Source organism: Phoenix dactylifera, unplaced genomic scaffold (genome assembly GCF_009389715.1).
Source record: "Phoenix dactylifera cultivar Barhee BC4 unplaced genomic scaffold, palm_55x_up_171113_PBpolish2nd_filt_p 000243F, whole genome shotgun sequence".
In the NCBI taxonomy this organism is placed as follows: Eukaryota; Viridiplantae; Streptophyta; class Magnoliopsida; order Arecales; family Arecaceae; genus Phoenix; species Phoenix dactylifera.
In genome coordinates, this window is record NW_024067740.1 from 416272 (window position 1) to 437343 (window position 21072).

Sequence of the window (21072 nt, forward strand, 5' to 3'; positions counted from 1 at the left end):
GTTTATGTTACAATCATATTTACAACCTACCCACGACCCGGCTGTGTTTGGCCTTCGCTGGAACTCCAGAAAGCGAAGTTCCCCGTGTTTGGTATCTCAGAAAATAGTTTATGCCGCATTTATTTTTTCCTCTCTTCTCTGTTTTGACAGTCTTCTATTTCATGTCTCTTCTCCGGTTTACTGCCTGGCTGCTCTCACGTCTCTCCACAGCCTGATAAGCCACGAGTACGAGTGTATGCTTCCGGGTCCTCCCCTTGGCTCTCTGGCGTCTCAAAATTTAGTACTTCTTGAAGCTTCTTTATTCAACATCTAACTCCTCTAACAGGGTAGAATAGCATGTTGCTTACGCCTCCGCTGAGAAGTATTCCATATCATTGACGAGTACGGCGAACCTGGTTTGTTTAACCATGCATGTCTTAAATTGCAAGCGACGTACCGCGAGCAATTGAGAATACAAGGTACCCGAAGAGAACCGGAAAAACAATGGATTCGGTACTCCACCTCAAACAGAAAAGTAGATCGACTATGGTAGATCTGCACAACCCCAACACCGTTTTGCACAAAAACCAACCAATAGAAGATCCATTACATGGAGCGCCTCGGGCATATCAAAGATGGAAGATGCAGCATGAGAAATCCAAGCTGCAAGCACCAGCATGAGAAAATGCGCTGACGGAAAATGCAGGAGATGCAGATCTGTGAAGCAGAACTCAATTAGTTGAGAGAAGCATTTTTGTCACCCTCGACTACTAATTTGTGGTTTCCTTCCAGCTTGATATATGGTTTCCTGAATTACTAGTTCATGTGAAATAATGACAATTCTTTCGGCAAAGCAGGTGTCTCTTAAATTGTCTGCAGCACAGGATGAGATCCAGCATAGTTGAAGAGGAGAGGAAAAAAAAAAGAACACCATGGATTAATTTTGTGTTGCTATAGAAAGTCCATCCGAAGCAATAACAAAGCAAAAATCCCCTTCAACAGGTGCACAAGGAAATAAAGGCCGGGTGACCTTCTGACCAAAATGTAATCCTTTCAATTCAGTTTATATAGATGTCAACAGAATGTATTCCATTTGTTGGATATGTCAAATAGCCTGAGAGATCTCGCATCATCTCCACATAACCAATAGTAACACTTTATTAAAGTGGAGTCATTGAGGAACAAAACTTTGTCACGGAACAAGCCGCTGTGGATCACGAGGGAAAAGTGATGTTTTGCGTATGTTGTTGAGAGCACAGAAAAGCATAACCACTCGCTCCAGGCCCACACCAAACCCACCATGTGGAGGTGCACCATACCTGCAATAAAGTGAAGCAGATTGGCATGAAGCAAAATTCATTATTCACATAAGAACCTAATATCCATTTCTAAATCAAGCACAGAATAGAAATGATCGTCGACGACACTGTTCTTCTCAATACAGTGTGAGGACCAAGGAGAAGCTCTGCTAATCAACATCTGACGACTTCAGAAATACGCAACCTTTATATGCACTAACAGACTTTATTCTGGTAAAACTGCTTTCTTTCGTCTTTTTTTCTCCTTTGTTTTTTCTGATTTATATGATGAATAAGCTAGTTAAATAAACTATCCAAGGTGCTAAAGTCATACATGACCAGGTGGACCAGAGACGAAAACTCCACAGTAAAATAGGTGGAGAAATTGGCATCCTGGGTATTGATTCGGGTCTTGTGCATGAGACGAGAAAGGAAAAAGGTGAGAGCCAGCCTGTTTTTACGTTTTCTACAGTGAAGGTGAGAAGTTATAAACACTTGGTCTGGAAGCCAATCATTAAAAATTCCAACTGTAACAACATTTTTACCCATGTCCAACCGATTTCAGTGCAAGTTGACATGGGTTAACAGTTATGAAGCTTGGGCTACCAAACCATTCCTGTGACACGAGCACCACAGACAACACAGGGTTTCAGCTTTTAAAATTGATGCATGCATCTTCACAAAAAACCTATGTTGCTTTTAAAAGGAAAACCACGAAAAGAAAAGGCACAAAAAATATAGAAGAAAAAATAAATAAAAAATGTGACTTCATACCGGAAAGAGTCAATATATGTTGATATAGTCTTAACATCAATGCCACATGCCTCTGCACGTTTCGTCAATAACTCAGGTAAGTGTATTCTCTGAGCCCCTGAAATTATCTCCTCGCCTAGAAGAAATGTCAAAACAGATTAGAGCACAGCAGAACATTCTAAATTTCCAGCATATTTTACAATACTATTGGAAGCAACTTTCTACACAGATCCAAGTTCTAAACCATCCTATGTGACTCGAAATCATGACAACTAAAGTAACAGGAGTCAGACATGGACAGGCATCTATAATACTAGGCACAGCATTTATTGGATATTATATTTTTTTCAAATATAAGTGGTAATGTCATTTTCTTTTAGCAAATTCTCAGATACTATAATCATCGTATATCGTCCAGATATGATGGTAGGAAACTGAAGAGCATGGTGTTCTTGTATATTCCAGAAAAAATATGATATTAATGATGTACAACATTTATGTGTTATTATTTATTCAGATATTATTTGTTTTGATCATATATGACCTAATCTGAAAAACAGAGAGGTTTAGGAAGCCATGTAAACATGGTATTTTTGACTTGGCTTAAAATATTAACCAATTAATGGTGTTGAAAGTCCTCCCAGGGGCATTTGCTACATTTGAATATATTGTTCTCCAAAATATAAAAGCCACTAATCAGCAAAGTTTAAGGGCTGCAAAATCCATGTGCAATTTAATTAACGCTTTTGACTCACATTATACGAATCAGAGCATGGAAGATTTGCATGATTTTTATATGATGTAATAAAAATATTGAATTACAACAATACTTGTAATCACATAACCAGTTGACCTCATTTTAGGCAAGGAAAAAAGGCATGCCTGTAACATAAAAGAAGACTTTGTAACTTGAAGAAATTCATCTTATGTAAATGTCACAAATAGAACTTAAAATGTTAATGAGTATACAATTTTCAGTAGCTTGTCACCATAAAAATCACTGAGACTATAATTAACCACCATCAATAGAATTTTCAGTAAACAACAAATAGAATTTACTTCTCACCTCGAATGAAGACATCAAATGAATTACTATATGCCAGATCATCATAACAGGGCATGGTGTAGAATGGTCTCACAGCCAAAGGATACCGATAAAGAATATAAAATTCAGTGTCATATCTGTGTTGGCAAGTAAGAAGATCATGAGCTTAGCCAACAGTTCTTGTATGAAAGGAAAATAAACAAATGTAATAGTGATATTATAAACTCACTTCTCACGAACAAGCTGACCCAATTTTTTCTCCGCCTCTGTATTTAAATCCCCAAAAGGATCAACTTCTATTCCAGCTTCCTGTTTAAATGAGTCGAACTGATCGTCATTGAAAGAAAAGCCACAGCAGTCCAACCACAATTTTATTTTTTATTGTTAGATAGCCAATAAGATAGGACATACTACTAGTTCACTAATTCATAGCTAATTTATTGTTAAAAATAGCTTTACAGGTCAATTGTTTTCCGCAGCATAACTTCTTACAAATTCATAGCTATGCGCAGCCTTATTCAACTCACGCCTCCTTGCAATTTCAATCATAACAAAATTAGATAAATCCATTCCCTAAATCATCCACTTCGTGGTTTTTACATCTCTTCGCTGAGCTAATAAATTTAATGCTCCAGGATATGATAATTTCTTAAGTTAAAACTTTTACAAAAAGTTATCGGCATCAAGTTTCAAAATAATATCATTATTCAAAACAAATTCTTGCATATCATCACAATTAAGTTCGGTAGTTGCATGCCCATGAACTTAGACTGGAAATTTGCTATTCAATCCATTTAATTCAAAGGTAATGGGCAATTCAAGTAAATAAGTAATCCTTGTTTATTTAGCAACCATCTTCAATATTCAGCCAACACCTGCTGCCAATACCCAAGGATAATTACTCAACAAATTTATGTCCTACTTCAATCTATATGTAACTTCAATTTCGTATTTAGTTCTCGTATCCAAGCATAAAACACCAGTCTCATAATTCCTCTTCTAGCATGTGAGATTCTAGGAAGTATATGGCAAGAGTAAATGAAAAAACACAAAGATGACTATTGGCAGAGGAGAAACTCAAAAATGCATACAAATGAGTCAGAGAATATGTCAATAATGATAATCAAAGGCCAGGCAGAAGGCAGGCACCTTAAGCATTTGGACACCCTCCAGAAAAGTGAGTCGCAAGGTCTTCCGCAAGTACTACAATGCATACAGATTAAGCACAATCAAAAACAGAGATAGACAGGCAAAAGTCAGGAAAATAAAATAATTTTGTGTAACATGTCCTGACAGGGGCAGACAGACTATCCAGTGGATGACATTTAATTGTTTAGCAATTTTTCTTTTTAAAGGATATAAAAATAATGTCCTTTACCTTCAAAGGTTCAAAGGGATATTGTTTGTTGATTGCATCCAATTCCTTCTTGCAGTTCTCATTCAAATAGTCAAACATTGCAACAAACAAACGGTCCACAATATCACAAACCTGCATAAACAATCACAAGCTTTCATGGTTAAGCTGATAAATGAACTGAACTCAAAGATGCACATCAATTTATTCTACCTCAAAATAATGTTCCTTGATCTCCATTTCAACATCAAGGCCGACAAACTCACACAAATGCCTATGCGTAAAGGAGTCTTCTGCTCTGAATACAGAACCAACTTCGAATACACGTCCAAAACCGCCACATATTGCCATTTGCTTATAAAGCTGAGGTGATTGTGCCAAGCAGGCAGGTTGACCCTTGTAGTCCAGTTTAAATACAGCTGCACCACCTTCGCTTGATCCAGGTACAAGCTTGGGAGTATGGATCCCCACAAATCCCTCGGACAGCAGAAAACGTCTAAACATCTGCACCAGTGCACTGGTTGATTCAGAATCCATACTCCATTTTTAAGATTATAATGACATTATTTCTTTATATTCTTGAAAAAATATGATAAGTAGAACAAAAAATTTCCAACAATGCAAAAAAGAGATGCTCATCTAGAAAAGAAACTCAAAGCGGTTCCTGTTGTTTGTCAGTTTAATCAAGACCAGATGATGACAAAGCATGAATCGAGGTTGAATCCTTTTTTGTTATCTTGATGAAAATAGGTCAGGCTCTGCCCATCTCTCTCTCACAAAAACACATATGCATGCACATGCAATATGCACTCACATGCACACACAAAAGAAAAGGAAGAAGAAAAATTCAGGTTAGGCACCCAATCGATTTCTGCATAACCTAACAACCAATTGGGCCTTTAAATAGGACTCACAATATCTAGTTATCTCTAATTTACAAGGATGTTTGTTTTCATAAGACTGCATGCACATGCAAAGTTTGATGTCAGTTAAGAAGATGTGCACTTACATCTTCAACATGACATTGAATACGGAAAGTTGCTTGGTTTGCAGGAGTGCGCACGTCGAGAACTCTATAATTCAAGCGAGTGTCCTGGCCAACACGAACAAGCTGCTCTCCAGTCTGTGCCAGTCCAATTGTTGCATTAGAAACTTGATCATTAAACAAAGTTTACAATGAAAAAGATGAGTGACTAGAATATAAATCTGTTGCTCCAAATTGTAGAACTCATAATTAACTGTTACGTGGAAAACACAGCTTCCATCAAATCAATTTGTTATTGTGTTACTTCAACATGCGAGCAAAATGCCCCAGAAAAGCTTTTTCGAGCAAAATCAATCTGTTGCTTGAAATTTTTAAGTTATCAAACTTACCTGTTCAGCTTTTTCAAATTCCATCTCACTTCGTGCTGCATCCTCAATATTGATAGGCAAATTCTGCACAGCTCTATTGACACAGAAAAGCTTCCTCACTTGAACTTCCACCTGCAGAAAGACCATGAGTAGCTGAGATTGCCGCTACTCAGAAAAAGATAAACCAAACAGGAATTCCATAGCAAAAGACCACTAATAGCTGTGGAGAAATGCATATACAATTATTAAGGTAGTGTAACCACTCGTAGGAAGCTAATAGAAAGGATAAAAGATTTTTTTTTTTTTTTTGAGAGAGAGAGAGAGACAGAAAGATATAAAAAATCAAGTTCAGGCGTTCAGCTAATGGCAGGTCCCAATATATTCGTACTTTCTTACTAAAATAATGGGATGCTTTTCCATCAATGCATAAAACTGATAAAGCAAGAAACCTAAAAATTAACAACAATAAAGTAACATGAAAGACAAATATTACCTATGAGAGCCAAATAAAGAAAGAAGTAACTGGTTTCATTTTTCTTCACTTGAATAAGAGATCGACAGCCTATTGTTTCATACAAGTAGCCCTGACAGGGATAAAGGCTTGGATTTGCGGAGTTACTTTTTTTGCATATTACATGTACTAAACCTCATCAAGAAAACAACGGAGGGGCAGCAGGCGAAGGATAATGGCAACGGCAGTGGAAGCTATAAAAATTATTTTTTAAAAAAAAACAGCACTCAGGAAACTCCACGATTCACAAAACCTGGCCTCAAGCAAACTTTCAACAAAGATTAAGAGAGAGTACAGACCTCAGTAAGGCCCTCTTGATTTTCCTCGTCTCCCAACAAAAAACCTTGAGCCAAGATCTAGTTCTGATTTTTCTTTTTTGCTTTTTTTTTGATTAACTGAGAAATAGGCTGCTAAATTTCTCTAGGAAATTAATAAGGAATATATTTTATTTGACAACGGAGAGAAGAGTGAGTAATATTGGGATTCTTCCTCCTCTGCCGTAAGCGGAGAAGAATTGAAGTTAAAAAAAAAAAAAAAAACCTCTTGTTGCGATTTGGATCATTCCAAACTTACAATTGGCAGCGCCTAACATCAAACCATTCAATGGCAGCTAAGAATTAGTAAATTATTAAAGCAAAGCCTACGACATTTGGGACGAAGACGGTCTACCTGCTGGGTGGTGCCCTTGATGGGTTCCTTGGGAATGGAGACGACCCCTTCGACGTCGACGATGGACTCCTTGCTGAGACCCGTGGCGAACTTGACCATCTGAGGGCTCACGCACTCCTTGTTGACAACCAGCACGCACTGAACCGTGCTCACGGAGTGCCTCACCACCAGAAACACCATCTTCTTGCTGACCGGCCTGATTGCCTGGGCGGCGCCCCGGATCAGGACTGTACGGTCAGCCAGCTCGGCGTCCAAAGACCCGATCTCCGTCCACCGGCGACCGCTGATCGCCTTCGACTGGATCTCCTCCGTCGGGACGTCGCCGTAGTTCCCGGAGAAGGGGTCGGCTTCTGCGGACTCCACGGAGGCGGCGGCGGCGGCCGCGGCCTCTTGCTGCTTGCGGAGCCTCTCGGCCTTCTGGGCCTCCTTCTTCGCCTGCTTCTTGCTGAGATTCGCCGGCTCGGAGCCGTTCTCGCCGGCGGAAGGAGGCGTTTGGGAGGATTCCGGCTCGGTGGACGCCATGGTTTCAGTACGCCGAGAACGCCGCAAGGCAACCCTAGATATGGCGGAAAAACCCTCCTAGTTTTCAAAGAGATATAGAGAGAGAACGATAATAATAGAAGGTCCAGACTCCAGAGATAATCTCCTTACTAATATATCCGAAAGTGTAATATTGCTTGCTGGGCGAGGTGAGGGCGTTGATCCTCGTGCGAGAACCCGAGGCTCAGAGTTCTATGTGCGAGAACCCGAGGCTCAGAGTTCCATGCGCGAGAACCCCCGCGCTTAGACTCTAGAGTTCCCCTCGGTGCGAGAACCCAAGGAATCGCAGCGGGGGACACGAGCCGCCACGCGGCGCGGGTTCGCATAAACCCGAGGGCGACAAATGAAACCCTCGTGCCGACAAAGCAAACGTGACCGCCAAGGAAGCAATTCGCAGCCGCAGCCAGAGGCCTTCCTTCGTATCGTATTAGTATTATAATGGACAATGGCTGGTACGTCATGCGACCGTTAATCTATTACAGTGACCATTTGACAACACAGAATCACCACTTCTAATTAACATTTCAGTGCTCGGCCGGAGCCAACAAAAAATAATTTCATACAATAGATAAACCCTAGCTCAAATCCCTCGTTAGAAGAAAGGTGACGTCCATTTATTTTAGTGGTCTGCGTTCCTGGGTCCTGCTCTCCCACATCTCATCGGAGACCAAGGGATCATTACAACGCTCGTCACCGGGCTGCCTCCCACAGGGTGTCGAATACGTGCAGCGCAGCCTTAATTCACTATGACTGTAGTTAATTGATGAATGAGACGGGCCCCAGGAATAATATACAAGAGGCTAATTAACCAGCAATCAGGATTATATATTAGGACTGAATCCTCTACCATTATATGCCCGGGAGTATCTAGTAAGCAATCTATGTCTTTGTACAAGTGAAAAGAGGAAGCCATGCACAGAGAGAGATTCTATGCAAGGTAAGATTACTGAAGAAATTCTGCAATCCACTGAGACGTCTTTCAAGGCTTAAAGCTTAAGTTGGTCGAAGAAGGTTCAAAAGTTGAGATCAGCCACGGCTCCTTGGCTCATGTCTAGCCTTCGCAACACGGTTCGTCTCGGCTTGTCCTGATGCCGGTCCGTGCTTCATGAGCTTCTTCAGGATGCATGCCATGGCCAGCTGAGTGCCAAGCCTGGAGCTACCTCGAGACAGACAGACAATGCCTCCAAGAAGCAACAATCCATTTGCTATCCACTTCTTTGAGGGCCTTCTTGGTAGTTCCTTCCCTGATGCATTCCTGACAACTTGCCTGCCATAGGTACCGCCACCTGGGCTCTCAGAGAGTCCTTGCTGACTTATCTCAGCATCAGCCTCCAACATTGGTGGAACCTGAGAAAGAAAACAAACTGATTTTGTTTACGAACCACCTTCTTTGATAACATAATCTTTTTGATAACTCGAATTAATCAAAACTAGAAAGAAAGCAGTATGGTTACACTTCCAACTTGACAAACCCTACTCCGCTTGCTCTTTCTTAGGCGACAAAACAAACTCTCATCTGAGTCCATTGATGGAGACAGACCGACGTGGAGTTGCAGAGATATCTCCACAACCTAATTGCCCATTACACTATTCAGTATAAGCGGCACCAATGCTCAGATTGGCTGCATACTTACTACATAGCCCTACTAAAGATAATAACCACATGCAAGATGCGACATGTTTCGTGTGGAAAATTGAAGAGAGCTGGAACGCAGGATGAGGAACCAAACTGTAATTTGTCATGCTGGTCTTATTGAAACACATGGGAGGACGAATATGACAAAAAGTCAAAAAATACGTGTAAGTTTTTAAGGATACTAGCTGGATAAGGTTTCTGCAACCACGCCCATTTTTCAGTGGTCATCTTTTTTTGGCTCCAAATGGAAGGAGTATCAAATCAATGGGTCACTTCAGGATAGCAACTGCCAGACACGATGGTTATCAAACAATTCATTTGGCAATCTATCACCAACAGTATTTTACGGTTCAAAAGAAAACTTGGTGAAAGGATAAGTAGAAAAGTTGATATGTCCCCAGCACATCTTTTATAAAAGTTAAAGCCAAAGAAAGATTGGGTGGCTGTTGCCTCCCTTAGTATCAAAAAAAAAAAAAAAGCCAAAGAAAGATATATGAAAGCATTATATCCATCTCTTCCACTCTTCTATAACTTTGGTGCGGTGTTTTACTATAAAAGAAAAACATAGGCTGGATTTTGGTCTTTTTTTTTTGCTCCCCTTATTATAAAAAGAACATATTTATAGGCTGGTGTCATAAAGGAGCACTGACCTTTTGGATAAGTCTGAGCAGAGTTGCAACAGAGGTTGAGCGACTGCGGATGCGGGGAGTATATTCACGCAGTGCATTATTCATCTTGCACACATAATTCCATATCCCCTTGGCAAAAGCCAGTTTTGCCATCTCCACATTCAGGCCAGCATCTTCCTGATGCACCATTGTGATCTCACATGCATCCCTACCAGGAACTACACTCACAATTATTAACGAATCAGCATACGTCAACAATGAGAGTACAAACAGAACAAGAGATGTGAAGAGGTAACAACTAGGTAATGAAGAGTTATATATCACAGCTACAACCGTTGCGCTCAGGAAAATCATACCAAGGAAACAGCAGAAAGCAGGCATCCAAAAATCAGCTCGGGGTCTACAATATTGAACTCATGTTTTAACATTTAACAGTGAATCAATCAAATCTCACTGTTCTTCAATGCTAATGCAAATGATACAACCATGATCAATCATCATTGGTCTATTTTGTACCAGACTTCATCAGTAGACAAGCAAGTAGACTAGAGTGAAACATTCTAATAACTGAAGACAGAGTGCTCCAATCTAAGCTCCAGGCATAAAAAATGGACTCAAGTGTATCCAGCTCACCAAATAAAATTTCGATGTTCTTCAAACATTAATAGATAGATTGGTTTTGTACAACTGAAATCAGGTTCAATCTGTAGACCTTGCCCCAACTCCCAAGCCAGAGATGAGATGAACCAGAGTAGCTAAAATAATGTTTTATAAGCTCAGAGTTATAGAATGGGCTTGAAATGCAGATCAGGTGAAGAGAAAGATGTCGGTAAAGATTTAGTCAACTTAACGAAGATCATTCTGTCAAGTAGTATATAACAGGGTAAAACAGATAGATTAGTTCTCTTGTACCAGACATATCATTCAACTTGATGTAAATACGATAGGATCCAATATGACAAGCTAACTTACTTTTCCTAATGCGCCAACCCGATCTGAAAAAACCAACTCGAACATATTTCCTCTGTCGTGGTACCAGCGGATGTTCACAGTCCTACCAGAGAAATAATAAGAATAGGTGAGAACACACTTTGACCTTGACAAGATAATATCAGAGATAAACCTACAAGATTGCAATTACAAGACATATTTATGGTAAACCACCTTGTAGAGGCTTCACAGCCAACTCCACATGCCTCTTAGCTATAACCATTCATTTGAAATCTTATTCGTGTTTTCAAGTGTTAAGCATTTCCTGATGATTAATAATTGGTTCCTGGCAACTAAAAAGTCACCAAAAATTATTGAATAGAACCTGGATACAACAAAAATAGTGACAAGTGACAGCATCAGCAATAATTGTATATAAGCGATAAGAATGTTGGTACCAACCAAGGTTTGCCATACCGGCTAGTATTGGTGCATACATATCATACCATACTGTACCGGTACCAAACAAGTATGCAATATGGGGGGTGTACCGATACTCAGCACACCGAATTGACCTCCGTACCAAGTATATCAATACTATAATAGGATGGTATCGATATGGGGTTCAGCACCGAGACAGCGAACCTTGGTGCCAACAATAGTATTCATTCAGAAATTGGTTCCAAATGTTAGCCCCAGCATAACTACTGAACAGCCGCGAGGAAAGGATTGCATCCAACATCTTAATATGAAAAATTAATATCATCTAAATGAGATGGGTTTTCTTGAGCAAAGTACAATCCATCAATCTTTCGGAACTCTTCAAACCCACATCGCAAATTGACATCAAAATACTTCATTGGTGCCAAATTATTGGCCAAGGCAACTATGGCAAAGGATGGGTCTGTCATGGAATCCTAGAGGGATTATGGGGACACTTGCAAAGGGCAGTTTGACAAACAGGATAGATGGCTAGTAAGTTCAATAATTTCCACAATATGATTGGATTCAGAACTTCTACTTTGAAGGAGATTTGAATGTGAGAAATGAGTTTTCTCTATAAAAATTCGACAATGAATCTCAGTGTTGTGATTGCAAGTGTGGCCTGGTCTTTATTAGATATTTCAGGCATCTCAAATATGATATCAACTTATCAAGATTGCCCTGATTTCATGAAAAATACTGCATACTTGGTTTTACAAGGGATTATTCAAGAAATGCATCGGACATCCCACAGATCTTCCACTAAAATCCAGCTAGCATATCACTTGCTGTTTCCAAAACAGCACAGCTTGGAATTCACTTTCATTAAAAAAATGCATAGATCATTTCAGTTATATTGCATACAGCATATAACTCCATTATACTATATCACAGAGAAAATGGATGCAGTGAAATATATACTTCACTTGTTGGTGAGTTGAATCATACATTAAAAATATAAGATATCAGGCATTCTTGAAGCATGCAATCAAAAAAGTGTGGCTCAATGCACGAAACTCCCAACACTGCAGGGTTTGTTTAGAATCAGATGTATGTAGCCTTACCCCCACGTGTAGCATGCAAATGTACTTACAAAACTATAAGACTGAGAAGATAGCAAGTATAACTCACCCTTATATAGCAGTAGAAGGTTTTATCTGTTCCTTCCCACACACGCCATGCCAATAAATACTCTCTTGGTGTCAGGAGAGGGAATTTTTTTATCATACGCCCAATTTCTGTCCCACTCATTTCATCAGCCTGCAGCTGATCATGTTTGATCAAAGTCTTGTCCCACACTTTCCTGTACTCATTGTCCATGTAGAAGTCCCTTAATAGTTCAGTGGAGCATCTCTCAAACGTTGTGACACTAAGGTATTTCAGGGGACCACCCTGAACAACACAGGCAAATGTGTCAGTCAGAAGCATTTCTTATACTATTGTTCCAGAGCTTGCTACAGTAGATGATAAGCAAGGCGTGTAAAGCCTCAGTTAACCTCAAAATCTGAATATTTAAATCACATTCAATCTGGTAGCAACTTTGTGATCAAAGTTTGGATTGCTGCCGACCAAGAAAAAAAAATGAAGACAAATTCTGACATATCAAGGTGCAAAAATATCATGAAGACAAATTCTGTGGAAATGCCTGAAACATCAGAAATGAAGTTAAAAATCTGGTGTAGCCATAACAGCAATTTGCCGTGCATAAATCCATATACAGTGGATACCATCATGCTCATGATAAGTATTCAGGTATCACAAATTTTAGCAAATGAAGTTGAATTCATCTGAGATAAGCCAGTTGAGCCATGATGAGATGTGTTTAGAAGCCACAAACTTATTTACATGTCTAGTAATAAATATTTTTTGAGAAAACCATTGGTAGACATGTAAATCAGTTTATGGCTTCTAACCATACCTCATCATTGCTAAACTGACTTGCATCAATTAATTTATGTTACATGATATTGACAACCTTAAATTTAGGAGAATGGAGCATAGCAGTGACCAGAATAATGTCTTTCAAAACAACTAAAGATTTTTGGTATCTCAAAAACATTGTAGAATTTTATAGATAATGATCAAGCAGAGTTCGAGCATAGGCAAAAGATTTCTGCCATCCAAGAACAAACACGACAAACAATAGTACCTTGTAAAAAAGCTCCAATTTCATCCCATCTCTTAAGTCAAACCATGAGAAGGAAGTTCAGTGTCTCAGAAAGATATTTAAGAATGTATTATTATTTAGAATGAGCTCTACCTAGGGAATCCAAGTTGAGGAGGAAGGTTTGGCAGCAATAGATTCAGTGCTCTTTAGCTGATGCAACATATGATGGACATTCAGAGACAAATGAGGCAATTAAGATGTTATAACCTAACAAAAAAACGTAAAAAAAGTTCAATCAACTTTTGAAAATCAAGATGTTTTAGCAATTTCGAGATCTTTTTAGTGAGGAAATTAATTAGACATGATCTAGTAATAAATGTACCAACTTTATTAGTGCAGGCTACAGTTCTTGCTAGTTCATCTAGTAAAAAAGTTTAGCCTCCCGGACACATAACAGACTTTCCATTTTGCTCATTAACTCATTAATGGCATTAGCGAGACATAATTTCTGCAAGCTTTACACGAAACAGAAGAAAAAATAATTTCCGTATTTGCTGAAATGATGTAAAAGAAAATAGTATAATGATAAAATTTTGACCATATAATATATTACAAACCTGATTTAATCCATGCATAACGATTTGCAAAGATGGAATTCATTTATATCCGGGTTCTATGTTTAGCTTTGTGGATTCAGAAATCTCGATTACCAGATGATCAATCAACTGTGTTACGCTTCCGCAGCATAACCAAAGAACATCGACATATCCAAGAGTTGGCACCAAAACAATTAAAGGAGCATTACCTTTGGCCTGCAACACTTTGCATTGTATGATATATAGCTATTCTTTTTATCAATTACATCTTCCCATCTCTCTTTCTCTTTGAGCTTTCCTTCCAAACTGGTTATCAAGTCTTTCAAATCAGCGTCAGATATGATATTCGATATCCTGAACATGAGAGCACAGGATTAGATGGAAGGGTTGAATGCTAGATGATATAGACTGAAGGAGCAGGAAGCAGCTAGTACTTTTAAAGAGCTGTAAAACGAACAGGACGAGATTACTATCTGTTACAATAACCTAGCAAATCTCAAGTACTAATCAAATCTCAACAATGAATAGGAACCCTGGTAAATCTAGAAAACAAAAGATAACATAAAATTTACGCTATAATGTACTCCATGCTGATCCACCATCATCCACAAACCCAAATTATAGAAGTTCGAAAAACATGGAGAAAAAGAAGTTAGAAGAAGAAGATCGAGAAAAAGAAAGCAAAATGAAGGCAAGTCCTGATTCTTTTCCTAGCTAATTCATTAAGCAGTCAGTATACAGCAAGTTATTGAGTTGCCGAGGGATGAAATCAGGCAGCACCGATCCAATTTAGAAAAATCATCAATACCCAATTCAGAACAAATCAAGCAATAGAAAAAAAAAGAATAAACCGAAACGAAGGCGATAGCTACAAGAAAGAAACAAGGCGACTACAGGGAGATGAAAAGATCAGGAAGAAGGATTCCCTAGAGGATACCCCTTGGTATCGAACCCTAGAGAAGGATTCCCGGTCGAGGATGGCGTCGTCGGGGTCGGGATCGGAATCGACTTGGGATCTCCAGAGAGGGGCGCGCGACGCCGCGAGAAGGCGCGTAGGAGCTGCCAGGAGAGGAGGACGACGACGACAATCGCCGTCGCCCACCCTCCGCCACCGCTTTGCCGCCAGAAATCCTTCGAATCTAGGGATATTCCCCCCGGATTCGGAGAGAAGAGACGGGTTTTAGCCATCAATTCTTTCTTTCTTCCTACCTACAGTGTTGAGGCGACGACAGGGAGGAGAGGGGTGAAACAACTGAGAGGAAGAGACGAAGAGACGGTCTCGTGGATACCTTCCCGGGAGAGGAGGAAATAATAATAATAATAATAATATATATATATATATATATATATATATATATATATTCAGGTTAAAATATAAAAGGAAAAAAAAAATCATAATGGTCATGTGGCTCTGTGGATTCCGTCAGGGATATGGTTCTTGTAATTAAGCGATTCCATCCACAAAAAGGCCAGCTAATATGATAATTATCGAAAATATTGGTAACCTTGATATTTATCTGCTGTGTTTATCGGTATGGATTACATAACAAAGTTTGGTGGCCGAAAATTTTAATAGCATTGATGACCCGAAATCTTGGAGTTTCAGAACCTTTTAATTTTTGTTATAATTTTTATCAATTTTTACGGTGAGCTACAACACTGGTAGCCCACAATCTGATAGGTTGTACAAATTCTCATCTCTAGTATTATCATACAGTAATAGTGTTCCTTCTACATTTCAAATAAGTGGATCGATTATACTTAATAATTCAAGCTAGCATGTCATTTGCCCACTTCTCTTATCAGAACAGCAAGAAGACTGATCTCTCTAGCAATCTCTTCAACTCCACTCCTGGATCAGGTAAAATTCGGCGCTCAGTCTGGACTTGAAAACCAAAATGAGGCCGGACAATTCGGATTTAGATCGAGTTGGGAGGCAAATCCGAAAATAGAAGCAGCCAAAGCTTTTAAGAGGCGCAAGGGGCAACCAAGGCGAAGGCCATAGAAGTAGAGAACGGAATTCCGAGGGTGAACCATTAAGGTTAACTGAAGTCAGGCATTGATTTGCCGAGTTTAGTTAGCTAACGTGGACGCCACGCACAGACCGAGAAACCCTTACGTTCGACAATTAATACCTAATTCTACTAAAAAAAAAGGTAAAGAGGCGACTTTTTCACTCTCCATCCCACTGGTCGTCTCTCCTGTCCCGTCTCTACGAAGAGACCGAGAAACTTTTATATCTATTTCTCCTCCTTTCGGCCGCTCATCCCGACATCCGCCTTCGCGATCCGTTCCCCGGATTCATCTCCCGGCGCCGCGCCGGAAGATCCTTTCTCGATCGAGGTACGTATCGAAGAAATCGGTGGTTTTTGAGCTCAGATCGAGGGTTTTCTTGGTTTCCAGGCTTCCACGTCGTTTGATCTTTTTCTCCAGTTCTTTTGATCTCTGTTCTTTCTCGGGAGGATTCGGCTCTCAGATGTAGCCGACGGTTATCTTGGAATTTGATTGCTGGTTTCCGACCGATCGCGCGTTTCTAAATCATGTTTCGGGTCTAGCTCGGAAAGGAGGCACTGAACGAGGTATCAAGGGCGTTACTTTTGGGGGCTTTATCTTTCTTTACTGCTATTTTTGTGTTTCCGATTGGGGATGGATGCCTGGATGTGTAAAGTTTTACTTTTTCGAGCGATTGAAGAACAAGTAATCAGATCATAAATTTATTTTGAAATATTTAAACTTTAGCGGGCGGCAGCAGATGCCGCTGAGTTTTGAAGGAAACTGAGAGGATCCTCTTGCCGGGTTGCATAAAAGATGGTAGAGGGTACAAAATTTACTGGAATTATAGGGGGTGGTGGTGGTGGTGGTGGGAATGGGATAGGGAATAGCTTCTGCGACATGGGTTTCTACCGGAAGCTCGAGGAGGGTTCCAACATGTCCATAGACAGCATTGGGAGCCTTCAGATGAGCAACGACGGCGACTCTGTAGCCATGTCCTTGGAGAACAGCAGCGTTGGTTCAAATGACTCCCATACGAGAATCCTTCACCACCCTGGTCTCCGTCCTATGCCCAGTGCCAACTATTCGGTGGGCCACAGCGTGCTGCGCCCGCGGAGGGTGTCTCATGCTCTCAATGAAGATGCCTTGGCTCAAACCTTGATGGATCCTCAGTACCCAACAGAATCTCTCAAGAACTATGATGAGTGGACCATCGACCTGAGGAAGCTCAATATGGGTATGGCCTTTGCTCAGGGGGCGTTTGGGAAGCTTTACAAGGGCACTTATAATGGAGAAGATGTGGCTATTAAGTTGTTGGAAAGGCCAGAGAATGACCTGGAGAGAGCACAACTAATGGAGCAACAATTTGCACAGGAGGTTATGATGCTGGCTACCCTGAAACACCCAAATATCGTGAGATTTATTGGAGCATGCAGGAAGCCAATGGTTTGGTGCATTGTAACAGAGTATGCAAAGGGTGGCTCTGTCAGACAGTTTCTGATGAGAAGGCAGAACAGGTCAGTGCCTCTGAAGTTGGCTGTCCAGCAGGCCCTGGATGTCGCCAGGGGTATGGCCTATGTGCATGGTTTTGGGTTGATTCACAGGGATCTCAAATCCGACAATCTTCTCATATTTGCGGATAAATCCATTAAGATTGCTGACTTTGGAGTGGCCCGTATTGAGGTGCAGACTGAAGGCATGACACCAGAGACAGGAACTTATCGTTGGATGGCTCCGTATGTATACTTACATTACGTATCATCTTCATGATGTTTAGAACCTTATATGGTGCTAACATCAAAGGCATTGTTCTACATCTATCACTTTGAGTAGTTCGTTAAACTGCTGTTGCATCACTAATTTAGAACATTTTTCTGTAAACTTGTGCTCACACAATCTTTTACTGGACACCTGGTTGGACATGAATGAGTTTGTTGTTCATTTATGCTAATTAATGACAACTATGCAACTGTAGTAAGTGTGATTAGATAACATTTTGTTTTATAAAAGGAATCGTACTGATTTCAGCATTATCTCTTCAAGTAGGTCATCCATTTTAGATCGTTGCTTTTGTAAAAGATTTGCTGTCTTCTCTTTTAAGTTCTCTAGCTGCTTGGTTGTGCATGCAACAACTCTCTTGATCATAAGTTTAGTAAGACTTACTACTTTGATGTATGGATGGGATGTGGTGATGTCACTTTACATGCTGCTATCATGTACATTCATAATGCTTCAGCATGCTCTATGAGAGCATCTTGGACTATGAATCATGATAGGTGTTGCTATGCAAGTTTATGTAAAAAAAAAAAAATAACATTAACCATGTAAGTCAAGTGCTATGTATCATGTAGAGTGGTAGGTGAGGTCAAAATTCTAAACTCAAACAATTAGGATACTAATAGGTAAAAATTGTACAACCACATGCACGTGCTCTGGTTGGCTGTGGCCTTACTATATTGGACATCCATAATTGGATCATCTAGGTCTGGAAGTAAACTGCTTTATATAAACGATCCATATGTTAATGAGTTGACAGATATGGATAAATGTGTTGACTTGGTACCTAACAAATCGAGCGTACATTTATCACCTGGCTATTTAGCGGGCATGAATTGAGGTTTCGAGGTTCACAGAATCCCTAGCATTAGCTTGGGTTTATTACTGTTTGTTCATCCATGCTTTAGAGTAGTGTTTACATTGTTTTTCTTTGTTTTTTTACAGAATACATTTTTAAATTGGGTAATTTAAATTTCTGGTTTCTAACTTTATACATGTTGCCCCTTTTATGTTTGTGTATGCAGAGTAATCGTCTTGACTAGAGATGTTTGTGGATAACCCTTTGTTTGATTGTTCTGCAATTTCTTGAAAGAAGATGCTTGCCACTTTCAGACTTATGGTTATTTTGTTTGCTAGTATATAGGTTCTTAAGTTTAACCTGACCTGGATATCTTTTTCCTCTACTTGTGTCTCTTCTGTGTCTGATTTTTCAACAATAGAAATTCCTGCAAGGACATTCCATGGGCATAGACAGCAATAGACTTCTTGATCACTGTGCATGTTGCAAATATAGTTATATTTGTGTCTGATGACATTCGTTTATAACAGATGCATATAAATCTGAAGTTCTAGGTCCACAAACCTTTGCTGTGGTTCAACTGTTGATAGTCATCCTTTCCATTCGTTGTTCCATCTTAGCATGCATTGAAATGGAATGTCTTGTCATGTTATGTCAGATCCACAAATGTCCCAAGTTCCAGTCTTCACAAAAATGCAATTCTTCTTGCTGGTTCTTTTAAAAAATATAATTTAGCAGTATTTAGTTCTTAATCATATCTGAGCTATATAAGTGACTGTCATGCTAGTTAGCTATCTTGCTCTATATTCTAGTGTATCAATTTTATAAGCTAGTATATGGAATTATACAAATTGGTATTCTGAGCATGCACATAATGGATTTCCAAAACATATGCCAGGAAACTTTTTCTTTATTCTGTATCTAGTATATTTATGAATGATTAAGAGTAATAAGCATACCTCTTACAAACCTTGACATCGGTTAACTGCATGACGCATTCTTGATTCTTCCAAGTATCAGTTGTTTTCGTTTGTAACTTATCCTAGAAGAGACACTTTACGAGGTATGTAAATCTTCAAACCACAAGTTAACAACAATATAGCAAAATAAAAATAAAAAAGATCACAAATTTTACTAAACTTAAGAGTGTGCTGGCTTAAGCCTGTCATTATTTCTGGTTGGGACATGTTTTAGAGGCGCTAGTCTGTCCCGATTGATAGAACCTCGGTTTAGTGCTTCTATTATGTGATTTGCTTAGTAATAGACCATTGATGTACTGGCCTAGCCAAAATTGCATGTCCATCATATATTTGAATTCAAAAGTTGTCTTATTAAGAATATGATTGCCTTTCCTGTAACTTTTGATCTTGCAAAGTCTTCTTGCATGGATACTCGAGTTGATTTATGGAATAGCAGTAGCAACCACATCAAATTGCATTCAGGTCTTATATTTGATGTCGATGTTCGTAGTTTGAAATAATGTAAAGGCATTTTTGTTAACTTCGATGTTATGAAGGCTTGTTGCACATATATCCAATTATAATTGGGCAATATGCAAAATAGTCTTTTTGTTAAATTAAATTATTATGTAAATATTTCACTCAAAAAATGCCAAGTAAGTATGAGACAAAAATTGTATGTGAGATAATTAAGATATGTTGCAGTCATGGCGAATGTTGGTTTTTGTTTTTGAATTATAATTTTATTGCAATTTTGTCTTCATTCTTTATTTTCTTTTTTAATGTTTCTACATCAACATTTGCTGCTGAATTGCTCTGTTTGAGCACACCTGCCTCTTGATTGCAGAGAGATGATCCAGCACAGACCTTACAATCAGAAAGTTGATGTTTATAGCTTTGGCATTGTGCTCTGGGAGCTTATAACAGGCATGCTTCCCTTCCCGAATATGACTGCTGTGCAGGCAGCATTTGCTGTTGTCAACAGAGGTGTACGACCAATCATACCGCATGATTGCCACCCTGCACTTAGTGAGATCATGACCCGCTGCTGGGATGCCGACCCTGATGAACGTCCGCCCTTTGCTGAGGTCGTTAGGATGCTCGAGAGTGCACGGTCAGAGATCATGATGACTGTTCGAAAAGCACGCTTCAGGTGTTGCTTATCTCAACCGATGACTACAGACTAAGGATTGGAAATTGACAAATGAAACCTCCTGCATCGACGGTGCTCTGAGTGTAGATGGATTACAGAAATTTGTTGTGTCATGGGTTTTTGGTGCTTGCTCTTTCAGAAGGGTTATAGTCTGAACATCCTTGTTGAGTATTAGTATTGTATTAAGTTCCATAGCTTATTCCATCTACATCCAAACGTGAACCATAATTTTTCTTTGTACAGGCATACATTAAAGTATTGGTTTGTCAGATTTGTTGTCTGCCTGACTCGGTATCATGACATTGCCAGTGGCCCGTCGCATTGCATCGAATGCAAGAAGCACTTGACATAGAAAGAGATTGTGTCAAATTCTTAATGCATTATGGAGCAAAACCTTTCTTGTCAGAATAAATTCTTAGGGTGTTGTGCTAGCTTAAAAAGCGTAGTGGATGAAAAACTAGGAGGCTTCTGTCCTGTTTTGTCCGCCAAATGGTTCTTGAAATAAGGCAT

The 21072-nt window shown here is 39.5% G+C and overlaps 3 protein-coding genes across 4 annotated transcripts; 1 reads left to right on the forward strand and 2 right to left on the reverse strand.

Annotated features, from left to right (window-relative positions):
• Positions 1–893: 893 nt before the first annotated feature.
• Positions 894–7847, reverse strand: LOC103720894 (aspartate--tRNA ligase 2, cytoplasmic). Of its 2 annotated transcripts, XM_008810854.4 has the most exons (11): positions 7614–7847; positions 6963–7518; positions 5804–5914; positions 5439–5552; positions 4643–4933; positions 4454–4564; positions 4225–4278; positions 3305–3384; positions 3097–3212; positions 2052–2166; positions 894–1298 (listed from the first exon to the last, which is right to left on the reverse strand). In XM_008810854.4, exons 2-11 carry the CDS (start codon positions 7482–7484, stop codon positions 1172–1174), a joined length of 1641 nt encoding a protein of 546 aa, XP_008809076.1. In that variant the 5' UTR covers positions 7485–7518; positions 7614–7847; the 3' UTR covers positions 894–1171. The 2 variants fall into 2 exon arrangements, with proteins under 2 accessions (XP_008809076.1, XP_026665729.1); XM_026809928.2 differs by lacking the exon at positions 7614–7847 and having other exon boundaries at positions 6963–7598.
• Positions 7848–8303: 456 nt separating this feature from the next.
• LOC103720895 lies at positions 8304–15199 on the reverse strand. The gene is made up of 6 exons (XM_008810855.4): positions 14821–15199; positions 14093–14237; positions 12312–12572; positions 10740–10821; positions 9789–9985; positions 8304–8849 (listed from the first exon to the last, which is right to left on the reverse strand). Exons 1-6 carry the CDS (start codon positions 15069–15071, stop codon positions 8529–8531), a joined length of 1257 nt encoding a protein of 418 aa, XP_008809077.1. The 5' UTR covers positions 15072–15199; the 3' UTR covers positions 8304–8528.
• Positions 15200–16030: 831 nt separating this feature from the next.
• On the forward strand, positions 16031–20846 carry LOC103720897 (serine/threonine-protein kinase STY13). Its single transcript, XM_008810857.4, has 3 exons — positions 16031–16226; positions 16317–17611; positions 20257–20846. Exons 2-3 carry the CDS (start codon positions 16692–16694, stop codon positions 20594–20596), a joined length of 1260 nt encoding a protein of 419 aa, XP_008809079.1. The 5' UTR covers positions 16031–16226; positions 16317–16691; the 3' UTR covers positions 20597–20846.
• The last annotated feature ends 226 nt before the right edge of the window (positions 20847–21072 follow it).

Excerpts from the sequence above, each read along its gene's own strand:
- LOC103720894 (XM_008810854.4), bottom strand. The coding sequence starts at position 7,484 with ATGGCGTCCACCGAGCCGGAATCCTCCCAAACGCCTCCTTCCGCCGGC. Across the intron at positions 5,915-6,962 it reads TCAAGGGCACCACCCAGCAG|GTGGAAGTTCAAGTGAGGAA; the intron begins GTAGACCGTCTT and ends GTCTTTCTGCAG. Across the intron at positions 4,565-4,642 it reads TCAAGGAACATTATTTTGAG|GTTTGTGATATTGTGGACCG; the intron begins GTAGAATAAATT and ends TTGTTTATGCAG.
- LOC103720895 (XM_008810855.4), bottom strand. The coding sequence starts at position 15,071 with ATGGCTAAAACCCGTCTCTTCTCTCCGAATCCGGGGGGAATATCCCTA. Across the intron at positions 14,238-14,820 it reads CTAGGGTTCGATACCAAGGG|GATATCGAATATCATATCTG; the intron begins GTATCCTCTAGG and ends TCTCATGTTCAG. Across the intron at positions 12,573-14,092 it reads CAAAGTGTTGCAGGCCAAAG|GGTGGTCCCCTGAAATACCT; the intron begins GTAATGCTCCTT and ends TGTGTTGTTCAG.
- LOC103720897 (XM_008810857.4), top strand. The coding sequence starts at position 16,692 with ATGGTAGAGGGTACAAAATTTACTGGAATTATAGGGGGTGGTGGTGGT. Across the intron at positions 17,612-20,256 it reads ACTTATCGTTGGATGGCTCC|AGAGATGATCCAGCACAGAC; the intron begins GTATGTATACTT and ends TCTTGATTGCAG.